This window comes from Desmodus rotundus, chromosome 11 (genome assembly GCF_022682495.2).
Source record: "Desmodus rotundus isolate HL8 chromosome 11, HLdesRot8A.1, whole genome shotgun sequence".
In the NCBI taxonomy this organism is placed as follows: Eukaryota; Metazoa; Chordata; class Mammalia; order Chiroptera; family Phyllostomidae; genus Desmodus; species Desmodus rotundus.
Window position 1 is genome coordinate 28494180 of NC_071397.1, and position 12873 is coordinate 28507052.

At 35.4% G+C, this 12873-nt stretch overlaps 1 protein-coding gene across 2 annotated transcripts in view; it reads left to right on the forward strand.

Annotated features, from left to right (window-relative positions):
- The window catches only part of ADGRB3 (adhesion G protein-coupled receptor B3), a 693569-nt gene that overhangs the window by 521766 nt on the left and 158930 nt on the right, over window positions 1-12873 (forward strand). For both annotated transcript variants that reach the window (XM_053914265.1, XM_053914266.1), the window contains exon 16: window positions 11831-11957. In XM_053914265.1, coding sequence (XP_053770240.1) covers window positions 11831-11957 — 127 coding nt within the window. The remainder of the gene's footprint in view (window positions 1-11830; window positions 11958-12873) is intronic.

The following is a 12873-nucleotide window of genomic DNA, read 5'->3' on the forward strand; positions in this document are numbered from 1 at the left end:
GATAAAATAAAGTTGAATAATACAAATAGCTCTCTAAGATGCTTATTCAGTGATTCTGCTGTTGAAAGTTTTTGTGCCAGGATTTTATCCTATAGAAAACTGTTGCAAATCATAGATGTACAATATCTTTACATAACATTTTTACAAAATATTTTTGGTAGATAATATGTAACACAGTAGTGATTTGACTTACAGGTATTGGGAACAATGGAAGAAATCATAATTGTGATAATCTCTTTCCCAAGATATGAAGTTTAAATTTTTAGGGAAAACAGTAGACCTTCAACTTGCAGGCCTATAACTATATACTTTCTTATATGTTGTCTTTTTACTGCATCTTCTGCAAAACAATGGTTAAAGCTTAAAGATGAACATTATAAGTCAGTGGTTACATATCGATTTGCAAAGTCTACCTTATCACTCTGAACCTGGGTTGATTATTTGTGTAACTTCAGCCAAAGATTGCATAAGATTGCCTCCTTGCTAAATAATGCAAAGTAATGAAAATGAACGTCAGTCTATGAACCCAATGGTTATTAATTCAATTCCTGAACCATAATGCTACTATAGTGTAAGAGAAAATATTAATATAGCACAAAATGACTTTTGATGTCCAAGAATAAAGTACTTGGAGACTCCATTTGAAATAAGAACTCTCTTATATTCCTAAGTCACATATAAATACATATATATTATATATTTTGAAAGCTACACACAAATTTTCCTAAACATTATCTTCTTTAGTTTTCTGGTAAGGGGGATATGTTGGTTTAAGTTATAAAAGCACTTAATGAAGAAATTTCCATTTCCAACAAATAAAGGCTATAAAAGAATCTTCTGATAATCACATGATAGCTTGATATTATTTCATATCATTTTCTTTCTGAACCTCGAAATATTTCTGATTATAGAGGTAATGTAGTAACATGAGAAAAAGCACAGAGGTACAAAAAATATAAAGGTGAAAAAAAAAACACCCATCATTCAATACCCTAAAACAAGTACTTTTAATTATTTTGTCACGTATTTCCAATCTTTTTTCTATGTGTATTTTACACATTTGGAAATAATCCTGTACAAAAGGAATATGAAATAAAACTTTAGAATCAGTAAATGAGTGAGTTAATTTTAAACTGGTGAAATATTGAATGCATGTTGTTGTTATATAAATTTCACAGTGGTCTAGCCATATCCCAGGACAGGCTTTATGTTCATATTATCTGAGAATTAATATGGAAGGAATTAACATACAAAAGTAGGCTTACAGTTGTGAGTATGCAAAACAGTTTGTTCTGGTATTATTATTTATTAAGTATTGTATTATTTTTCCATATGTACTGTAAGCCTACTTTTGCCCCACCCTGTATGCTCAGATTTGCTCTATTTTACTTTGGTAATCCCTTTTTTTCAGGGTTGTGCATCTCAGCTGTTGCATGTTATATCAAACTGAAGATGGTTACAAGCCCAGATAAACAGCTTTTTTAAGAGAGAAATTATCCAAATAGAATGAATTACTTTCTGCTTTTGAGATTAACACTCGGTTTTCACAGCATTTAAAAGTCTTTTAAAAAGAACGAGAGAAAAAATTAAGATTGCCTTAGCCTACACTCAGAACTGACTTTGAAAATCTTTCTTAATCTAGTTATACACAGAACTAAAATGTATTTTTTATTGTTTAGACTTACCATAAAATTTTTGGAATATTTCTGAGGAAAAAGGGCCTAACATAATATAAATGAAACTTTATTCTAGGATTTTCTTCTATTATTGAAAGGAATAATGCTTTTCCCCTTGGAGTTCCAGGACAAGATTTTTTTGTCTCTTCATTTTCTAAGATCCACACCCTCGTGAATACTCTGATCAGATTGTGGAACTTTGGTCTCGTCATCGTCACATCCTGTATAATTTCTCTCTTCCTGGACTTTTTAAGTCTGCATTGGAAGGCATTAGGAGATTCATTCCCATCTCAAAGCAATAGCATAATTGACAAAATTTTATTTTTCTGTGCTACCTGACTTGCATGCAATATTTTTCCTTTCGTTGCCAAACTCCTTGATATTACAAGGGTCCTTTTTTTAACTTCTAGAAATCTAGTTTCCATCTGACCCCTTTTCTGTAACTGGTCTCTCAAGGGTTCTCAGCGTCCTCCCCCCCTACCCACAGTGATCATTCTCAAGCTACAACTTTTCCTTCTTATTCTTATTACTTTTATTTGACTAATCGCTGTTTCATGAGATCCTTCCAGCTTATTTTCTGTGAGATTTTAATTCCCAAAATCCCGTCACCCACTCTGAGCACTCTCCCTGCATGTTCCTCATTCTGGCTGTGCTCTCTCATTGTATTTACCTCTCACTGAGAAAACAGAGGAAGGGACTCTGCTTTGAAGTCATGCAGACCTGGGCTCAATTCCTGGCACAGCCCTCTGTCAGCTAAATGGCCTTAAGGAAATCATAGTCTCTCAGTTGCATTTATTTCTTTTAAGCATATAATAATAAAGCCAAAGGTAGGAAGCCCAGGGTTTGCAAGGATGTTACACAGATTGAAATATCCAGGCAACTTCCAACCCCGTCTCTTGGCTCTTTCATCTCTAGGCTTCTCATAATTCTGCGTGGAGGCAGGCATTACCTTTATTTATCTCAATTTTCCTATCTGGGAAAATGACAATAATATCTACCTTGATATTTTGTTTTAAATTTTTTTTTAAATTGTGTATATCTACCACAGTGCCTAACATTGAGTAGATACTCAGTGAATGTTAGCTGTTATTTTCATTAGTGTAATTATTATTATTTGCCTATTGACTAATTAATGATGACAGCTAGCATATTTTAACCTTTAATTATTAATAAATCATAGGGAAGATATTTATACATATTTATAACCCAGTAAATTGGCTTCCTTAATGTTATTCCTTCCCATACTCCTTTCTACTCTATTCCAATTTAAAAATAACAAAAAAAAACCCCTCATACTTTGCTCACTTTTTAAAACATTTTTAAATTTTTTGTTTTGTTTTGGTTTATGCTATTGAATTGTAGGAGTTTCCTATATACTTATATTAACCCTTTATCAGATAGATGGTTTGCAAGTATTTTCTCCCTTTTTCTAGGTTTCCTCTTCATTCTGGTAATTGTTTCCTTTGCTGAACATAAGCCATCCATTTTGATATAGTCCACTCATCTTTTATTTGCTCTTATTGCTTGTACTTTTGGAATGTTGTTGTCAGGAGCTAAGAGGAGGAGAAAATGGAGAGTTTCTGTTCAACAGGTGTTAAATTGCAGTTGTGCAAGATGAATGAAGTCCTAGAGATCTGCTATATGACATTGTGGTTATAGTCTATACACTACACCTAAGAAATGGTTAAGAGGGACCCTAATTTGTGTGGCTCAGTGGGTTGGACATTGTCCCACAAGCTGAAATGTCACCAGTTGTATTCCCTGTCAGTGCACATGCCTGGGTTGCTGGCCAGGTCCTTAGTTGCCGATCGATGTTTCTCTTTCTCATCCATGTTCCTCTCCCTCTCTTTCTCACTTCCTTCCCCTCCCTCTAAAATAAATAATATTTAAGAAATGGTTATGAGGATAGATCTTACATGTTGTTACCAAATTTAAAAAGTAAATAAATGCAAAAAAATATTATTGGCAATAAAACAGGTGCTACCTTTCTTGCAAATGATGTTTAATGACCCTCAAGAGCAATATGTTCTTGGTTTTATTGTGTCTTTTATAACAAAGAGGCAGTGATACCACACCTGCAAGATAATTTCCATTCAGGCTCTAAAGCTCCAAAGGGCAAAGTGCTAACTTAATGTGTCCACAAAATAACCTAGCACAGTACCCGTGTCATGTTAGATGCTAAATAATTATTTGTAAAATAAATAAATTAATTGATTAATTATGTGGGGAAATCTAAGTATAAAAAGCCAAAATCTGTACCACCCACTCACTCAAGAAATATTTATTAAGTACTTACTGTGCATCAAGCACTGCCTGAGGATCTGGGAATCCTGAAGTGAACATAAAGAACATCCCTGTCCTCATGAAGCCTACATTGTAATAATCAAAAATAAGCAAAAAGTTCATTTAAAATACATGTATATCAGATGTGGTGAGTGCTATGGACCACAACAGATCAGGGTAAAGACAAAGGGAATTGGGAAATTCTTGGAAAGTGTTTCAATTATTATATAACAAATGGCCTCAAAGATTAGTGGCTTAAAATGACAACCATTTTATTTGCTTACAATTCCATGGTCAGCTATTTGGTTGAGTTCCGCTGGTTGGTTCTTCTGTTGGCCTCACCTGGTGGAATTTATGAGGCTGTAGTCATCTGGAAGTTCATTAGATCTGGGTGATCTAATATGGCCTCACTCACCTGGCTGGTAGTTAGTGCCAGTCTCTCATCCTCTGTGAGGCTAGTCTAGGCTACCTCTCAAGAGAGCAGAATTTCAAGATGATGAGAGTGGAAACTGTAACACTTGAGGCCTAGTCTCAGAAGTTACACATAACTTCCACTGCATTCTGCTGCCTAAATCAAATCACAAGGCTTACAAAAATTCAAAAGAAGATGAAATAAACTCCACCTCTTGATAAAAAGAGTTATAGGAAATTTGTGCCCTTCTATAACCTACTACTGATGGGGAGCTACTGTAGTATATCAGATAGTCAGTGACATCTCTGGTAGGAATACATACAGGCAGAGACTGAACATGATGTAGGGCGTATTCCATGTGAATAACTTGGAGCAGTGCATTCTGGACCAAGGGAATTTCCAGCACAAAATGCCAAGATGAGAAAACAAGAAGCTCAGGGTGGTTGAATGTGGTGGACAAAGTGTATTAAGAGATGAAGGTAGAGAGGCAATGGCAGGCCAAGTTACATAAGTCCTTGTTTGCTGTTATAAGGGCTTTTACTCTAAGATTGGAAGAACCATTGGTAGAGTTTTGATCAGAGTGACATGGTTTGACATATGTGTCACAGGATCTCTCTGGCTGCTGTGTTAAAACTGAACTTGAAGGTAAGGTGGCAAGAATGGAAACAAGGAGCCTAGTGATGAGGTTTATCCAAATGAGAGATGATGGTGTCTTGGAATATAAAGGTAGAACTGCCCTGGCTGGTATGGATTGAGTGCTCAGTGGTTTGAGTGCTGGCCTGCAAACCAAAGGATCACTGGTTTGATTGCCAGTCAGGGCACATGCCTGGGTTGTGAGCCAGGTCCTCAGTAGGGGGTGTGCAAGAGGCAACCACACAACGATGCTTCTGTCCCTCTCTCCCTCCTTTCCTCTTTCTCTAAAAATAAATAAATAAAGTATTTTATAAAGGGTAGAACTAACAGCATTTTTTAGAATAATTTTTAGAGCTAATAAGGCAGAAAATATTTTTGGATCATGTACAGTTTTCTCAACCAGAAGGTTCTCTAAGAAAGTAACTATGTTAATTTTATTTTCATGTATGTCTTCTACATTGGCATTTAAAAAGCACTCACTAAATAATTATTGACTGGTTAGTGAAGACTCAGGCCTAGCTTCTGTATGCTGAGTCTTTTGGAGTTCATTATCAAATGATGTTTGAAGACCAAAACAAGTAGATGAGCCTATTAAGATACACTGATATTCCTCAGATATTATTTCTGTTAAATGCTCAAGGATGGAAAATGAAATAGGGCTGAGACAATCTGGATGCAATAGTATTAAAAGTATCCCTTGAAATGTAAATAATTATTAAATTAATGAAACAAGTATTTATTATTAAATTCCTACTTAGTGAAAAGCAGTATGTCAGAGATTCAAAGTCAAACAAAGTACAGTTCTCAAAAGCACCAATACTCTAGTGTGGCCTAGAGAGCATTAACTTTATAAAAATGAAGAAAATTAGGTGAATTTATCAACTAATATTCTAGTGTTGGATGAGTTTAGGCACATAGAATTTTGGGGAAGATCTAGGTGTAGAGTATTCCTGAATCTAGTCCATTTTAAGTAACAAATTAGCAATCTGGTGTTATAGTATGGAGGAGCCACAATTAATTCCAGGCCCAGCAGAGTGGGCAATAAGAGTTCTTTCTGATGGTAGCAAAGTACCTGCTTCTAAATTTCATCCCAATGAATGAAGTATATGTGTTTTATGTTGGTGTTACTCTTTTATAGTTATACACAGGAGTTGGCAAAGTAGCTTTACAGTTGTGATTATGCAAAACAGAGTTTATTGTTGTATTATTATTTATTTATTTATTTGTCTTTTTCCATACCAACAACTGTAAACCTACTTTTTACAACCCTTGTACATATAACTATATATAACTATATATATGCATAAACTAGTATATATTAGATAGGCATGATGATAATTGATATAAAAATAACTGAATCCCAATCATCTATTGAATCAAATTATAGAGGATATCATTTTTAGAAGAAAGAAAGAACTTTAACTTTTACCTATTTTCTTGTTTTCATAATTTGAAATTTAAACCTTTGTATCACCTCCAGCAGTAAATGATCTCACTGAGAGGTGGAAAACACTTTATGTCATGAAAAGTTGGTATAAAATCAATGGTTTTTTTTAATGTCATAGGGTTTATCACTTTAAAAATATAGAATATAAACCTGAAGTCTGCAGCGGAATTGCTGGGTCAAAAGGCAGTTCCATGTTTAGTTTTCTGAGGAAATTCCATACTGTTTTCCACAGCCCTGAAACACCAATTCAAAAGAACCTATGCACCCCAATGTTCATAGCAGCACAACTTACAATAGCCAAGTGCTAGAAGCAACCTAAGTGCCCATCAGCAAATGAGTGGATCAAAAACCTATGGTACATTTACACAACGGAATTCTACACAGCAGAGAGAAAGAAGGAGCTTATACCCTTTGCGACGGCATGGATGGAACTGGAGAGCATTATGCTAAGTGAAATAAGCCAGGCAGTGAGGGATAAATACCATATGATCTCACCTTTAACTGGAACGTAATCAACAGAAGAAAAAAACAAACAAAATATAACCAGAGACATTGAAGTTAAGAACAATCTAACAATAGCCAGAGAGGAGAGGGGAGGGGACAATGGGGAGAGGGGTTTACAGGAACTACTATAAAGGACACATGGACAAAACCAAGGGGGAGAGTGGAAGCAAGGGAGGAAGGTGGGTTTGGATGGGATAGGAGGGAGGAGTGGGGAGAAAATGCAGACAACTGTAATTGAACAACAGGAAAATAATTTTTTAAAAAATAAATAAATAAACCTGTAGTCTGGCTATCTCTTTAGCTAACTTTATCTATAGTTAAGTCATACTTTATTAAAACTGTGACTCTAGTGCCACAACTTTTTCAAGTGTAAATAGGTGTGACAGTCAGATCAGATCCTCTTATAACTCCATAGGACATATTCATTGCATTCTGTTTTAAAATAGGTAACAGTTAAAATTTAGCACTTAAAAAATCTCCAATTTGGAAATGAGAAGCCCAGCTTTGCTTCTCACTCTGTGACTTAAATCAAGTTTTCTAAATTTATGGAACTTCACTTTCCTCATCTATAAAACTAAGTGGTTGGGATAGATCAGTGGTTCTCAACCCTGGGTGCACACTAGAATCATCTGCGGAGCATTAGAAAAGTAATACTGCCCAGCCCCCACCCAGAGTTTAATTTTTAAAGGTCTCCAGGTAACTTTAATGTACAGCAAGTGTTGAAAACCAATGGGCTAGATGACCACCAATGGGCTAGATGACCACTAGCAAAAATTTCTAATTTTATAATTTACTGTGCTTTCATATATTAATAGTTGCTAGAGAGAAGTGTTTGCAGTATTTGCAGTGTCCTTCTAGTATTTGAAATTACCCTCAAAGACTGTTTCTACTCAAAATTGATAATATCTAGACTGCAAAATTTTCTATATTTTGAGAATAATTTGAAGCGTGAGCCATATATGTGCATTAAAAACAGCATTGGTTTACCTACTTCTTAGAAATTAACACCGCTGTGATGGAGAAATAATTACTTTCAGTATGCACACACTGTAAGGATAGTGTACTAAGAAATTGTGTGTAAAATTTCTTAAATTGCTATCATAGCTATTTTGGTTTTGAATAAATGGACCATTAATATCCTAAGAGATAATAAACCTCCTAAAGTGTATAACTTATTCATAATAAATACTTTACACATTGATTTATTATGAAGTAGAATAGACAGTTTTATAAAAGACTGATTTGAGTGGAATATCTAGCACTGGTATTTCAAAAGATAAGTTTGATTTTTTTAAACACTTTCAAAATGTGTCAGAATAAGTTTTTTCTCTGTTATTTACTAAACAACTTTTCATTGGGGTTAACAGGTAATTTTTTCTTTAAGCTTAAATACTAAAGAATATAGCAACATGCTATATTATTTAAAGTTCCCATAAAATCAAGAACACAACAATATACTCAGGTCCATAAAGAAACTGTGTAGATTCTTAGGAAGTTGGGGAATAGACTCAAATATTAAGCTGAGAAGTAATGGATTTTTGTTTTATATTTTTATATGATTCTGTGCTTGTGGGTATGTACTGTTGACACTTGGGGCAGACAGACTCTTTTCTTCTTTTAGCCAGTCTAATAATAGGCAGAAGGAGAAGAGGTAAGATGACAGCTAACATGGGTGAATGTAGGTGTAGCCAACACAGAATGTGCTGGTTGTATGAAATTTCTTCAAGCCTAGTTATTTTTGAAAACTATTTGAAAACAATTTTAATGCCCAAAAAGGACACTATGGAAAAGAAATATGTGATTTTCAATGTAATTTTTATGTCTGTATCATTATTCTGTGTCTGTGTTTGACATTGTCAGTCTGTTATTTTTATTTTTAATGTTCATACATATTTTATTGTATTTTTTGCCCTATTGATGACAACCTAAACTCAATAGCTAAGAATAATTTACAGATATACCATCAATCGCATCATGCAAAACTGTGACATGGAAGAATAACGTGACTGTTAAAATAGTCCACACTTGTGGTGTGCAGACTGGGGAAGCTGTTTTGCTTCACATTTCCTCTACAACATATCAGTTTGCTTTACAAGGTCTCCAGAAATCAATCAAACACATGTACCATGCTTTGAAAGAAATTTATGTAGTAGGAATAAACTATGAAATGTTTGAAAATACAGGTGACATGTGCTATAGGTTTTATAATAATAGTGACATGCATGCTAGTGATTTAAAACTATAAGAGTTTTATATCATTTAAAATATCAAGAGGTTTTATGAAACAATATTAAATTTAACATCAGAATGACATCAGACTTATTACTCAACTCTTGGGAGTGGAGTAGAAATTAGTTGTTACCCCTCACCTTTTAAGATCCTTTTTCCTCTTTATCTCCAAATTCTGGTGTTTTCCTATCAGATGCATTTATCTGATATATTACTTTGTGCTTTATTTCTTGGTATAAGCACATGAATGACTGAGCACAGCTTGATATTATTATCCTTAGTTTATTCAGATAAAGTCAACCTAGGGCTAATAATTCCAAAGAAAGGTAAGGACAGAGGTCATGTAGCCTCAGGAAGGTATACAGGAAAAGTGGGTGGGGGCATTAGATGCATTTCGTGCTGCAGGGAGTGAAAGACTAAAGCATGGAGAACAGTGTCACTTCCCAACTTTGCCTGGGGCTGGGCCGGGTCAGCAAATCAATGATTGTACAAAGTAAAGTAAATTGACCTACTTTTTTAAAGATGGCACATAAAGTTTGCATGATCTTAAGAGTCCAGAAGTATTATATTGAACATAGACTTTATATCTGAGAGACAAAATTTAGTAATGCCAACATTTTCTTGAGTAAACAAACTTTCAATACCTGGATATAAATATATAACTTTGTCTTAATGGAGGTCTTATTTACACTGAAGTTTTTTTTTTCCTTGTTAAGACTTTGAATTGCTTTGTTGGTCATAACCACATAATGTGAAAGTGTAAGTACTGGACTCCATCTTGAAAGCACAGATACTGCATTAGAGTGAAGCTGTCATCCAGGATGAATAATGCAGATGATTATATTTTAAAATATGTCAGGGTCTCTTAAATGAATCTTTTATCTTTACACTCTAATCAGTTAAGATAAATGTTATTCATTTGACCTTAAGTGTTTGTCACAAGAAGATAAGAGACAGACAGCTAATGAAATAAATTGAAATTGTGTGGTTAGGTAGAATTGGAATTAAATACTGTTGCATTTGTGAAGGCCTGACTTTTTTTAAAAGTTGGCATGGTTGTATGACATCATGAGAAAGAAAAGAGACTTACCAAAAATTGAATTGGCTGATACTTAGAAGTATTTGGGTGAACTTAGGTATAATTGTTACATAACTCTGCCCAAATACAGTGTATTTCTTCTTAATAGAGGTTCTAAAGGGTATTTTGAGTTATGAGTATTATTAGCTTAAGTCATGAATATTAAAAAGACATTGCTTCTAGATACCAAAAAGAGATCGTGTGAGTTATATTCTGTAGCTCGACTTGGAAGTTCCACTGTCACAGAGAAGCCTCTTTCATTGACTGTGTGCATATTTAACCCAATAGCTTTAGGCATTCAGAGATGAAGTAGGTGAAATCAAAAGTATCATATCAAAATTAACCTTAAGCCGTGTGTTATCCTCTTTGAGTTTTAGAGTAGTTTTAACACAGATAGTATATGATTTGAAATTTAAATGCACACATACATAGGTTTGCTACTTGGAGAGTTTCCATGCCTGGGGGAGGGGAGGTGATATTTGGTGCAGTCGGTATATAGCACGTGTAATGGTAATAAAGTTGATTGGTTAAACTGATAACTCTCTTTTTTTTTTATTTCTGCCTCTTCCTGTAGAGTAGTTTAGCTTGGGTGTACGGGTTCTCCCCCATCCTTCCTCCACACCAAGGAGGTGTAGGTTGATACCATTTTTATTGTTCTGCTGGGGTGGGAAATAAACCATATGCTTTAGAATTTTGAATGGCTACACCAAAGAGAAAATTGAAACAGGCCCTCTTTCCACCTTCCTACTGCACTTAGGGGTGTGGAGGGGGGCATATTCCTCAAATGTTCTAGCTGACTTGGAGTTAGCTTAATGCTTTACTCTCCGGGGCAAAGAGGTGGGACAGGGGGAGAAATGTTGAAGGCTTCAGAGGCACTTTGGGCTGAGCAGAGTGTGGAGTGGAAAGCTTATGTCTGAAACCCACCCCGCCCCTGGATACCAGGCATAGGCAATGAGAATTGGAACCAGCTGATGCCGCTGCTGCTGTTTCCCCGTTTCCAGGGTGAATTTTTCACAGCAGCTAATTCTAAAGGAAGGAAAAATCCCTAACCAGCAGCGAAGAAGATCCTATCACCCAACTCAACCTAAGTAACCTTTTTAGGCAGGATTTTCAGAGAAATCCGCATTTCAAAAGCAAGCATTCATGATCCAAAAATACGGGACGGGAATCAGAGTAAAAAGCCTCTTTACACTCTGAGTGTTTGAAATGATCCGATGAGCATAGGAAGCGGCTGCCAATGCTCTGGCGGCTCCTCGTGCTGCTGCCGCTGCCGCTGCTGCCGTTCCTCGCAGAGGGCTGGACAGAGCTAGTCCCGGTTTCAGCACCCCCGGCGCTGGACAGCTCTCTGCACGCTCGCCGCACCACCGCCTGCTTGCTTTTTCCAAACACTCTCGCCTTGCATTACTGGAGATGCATCTAAATTACGTCCTGTTCAACAACAAGTAGATTTTTTTTTTCCTGTACGAGAATTACAGTAGACAATTCTCTTAATTAAACTGCATTTTCTTCTTTACGGATTTGGCCGTCAGCGTATTTATCCCGATCTCAACCCCCCCACCCCTTTGCAGGAACGAGTCTTTGGGAACGTGGTCCACCCAGGGATGTAAAACTGTGCTTACCGATGCATCCCATACGAAATGCTTATGTGATCGTCTCTCTACCTTCGCCATTTTGGCTCAGCAACCTAGAGAAATAGTAAGTAACAAAGGGAAAACACGGCTTTAATGCAAAGGCAGGGACATTGTGGCAAGTGTTTCTCCAGGGAATTGCATTTTAATGGGGAAATGGAAAATGTTGCAGGGTGGCAAAATTGGGTTCTCCTCCTTAGCTACAGTAGCTTGGTGGAATGAATTGTAGTTGGTGTGCTATAACTAAATTCTACTCAATTTTATATCTTCTAACTTGAAATTTCTGCAGTATAGTTTTGAGGATATACTTCAATTATATTGCTAATATGCTGCAAACTTTCAAATAAAAATAATTGCCAACTTAACCTTTATTTTAGAACTGGAAAGCTGTTCTGGGGAATTTTTGAGGATACTGTTGATAGTAGAATGAAGACCCCAGACACTACAGCCAAACACATTGCATATCTGCATTGAATATTTTCAATACAGGTGTTTTGTGGGGTGTCCTTGCATATTTATTTTTAAATAATCAAATGAAGTTTTCCTGAAAGCATGGGCTGTCAAAATCTGTAAAATCATTCCTTAAAAGTATATAGGTTTATAAAACTAGTTTCTGAAATAGACAGCCATATAAACTGTCTAAAAGAAAAGTAATATCCTTATCAAATGTATTTTGATAATTATTTCAAAAGCTGAAATGCTGAAAAATAATTATTAAGATTTCTGTGGCATTCTGTTTAAATTTGGCCTAAATGTGCATCACTCTTCTTACTTATTTCAATGACCAAAAAAAAAAACTTAATATAATTTAATGTGCATGTCTAAGGTTTGGAACACTTTTGATCTTAAAGTACATTTCTTCAAACTTCCAATATTAAAAATATGAAAAACAACAGATTTCATTAGTTAGTATCATGCTAGTGTCTATGGAAGAAACCTCTCATATTGTGACTGCTTGTGTTTTGTGTTGATATGTGTTTTAA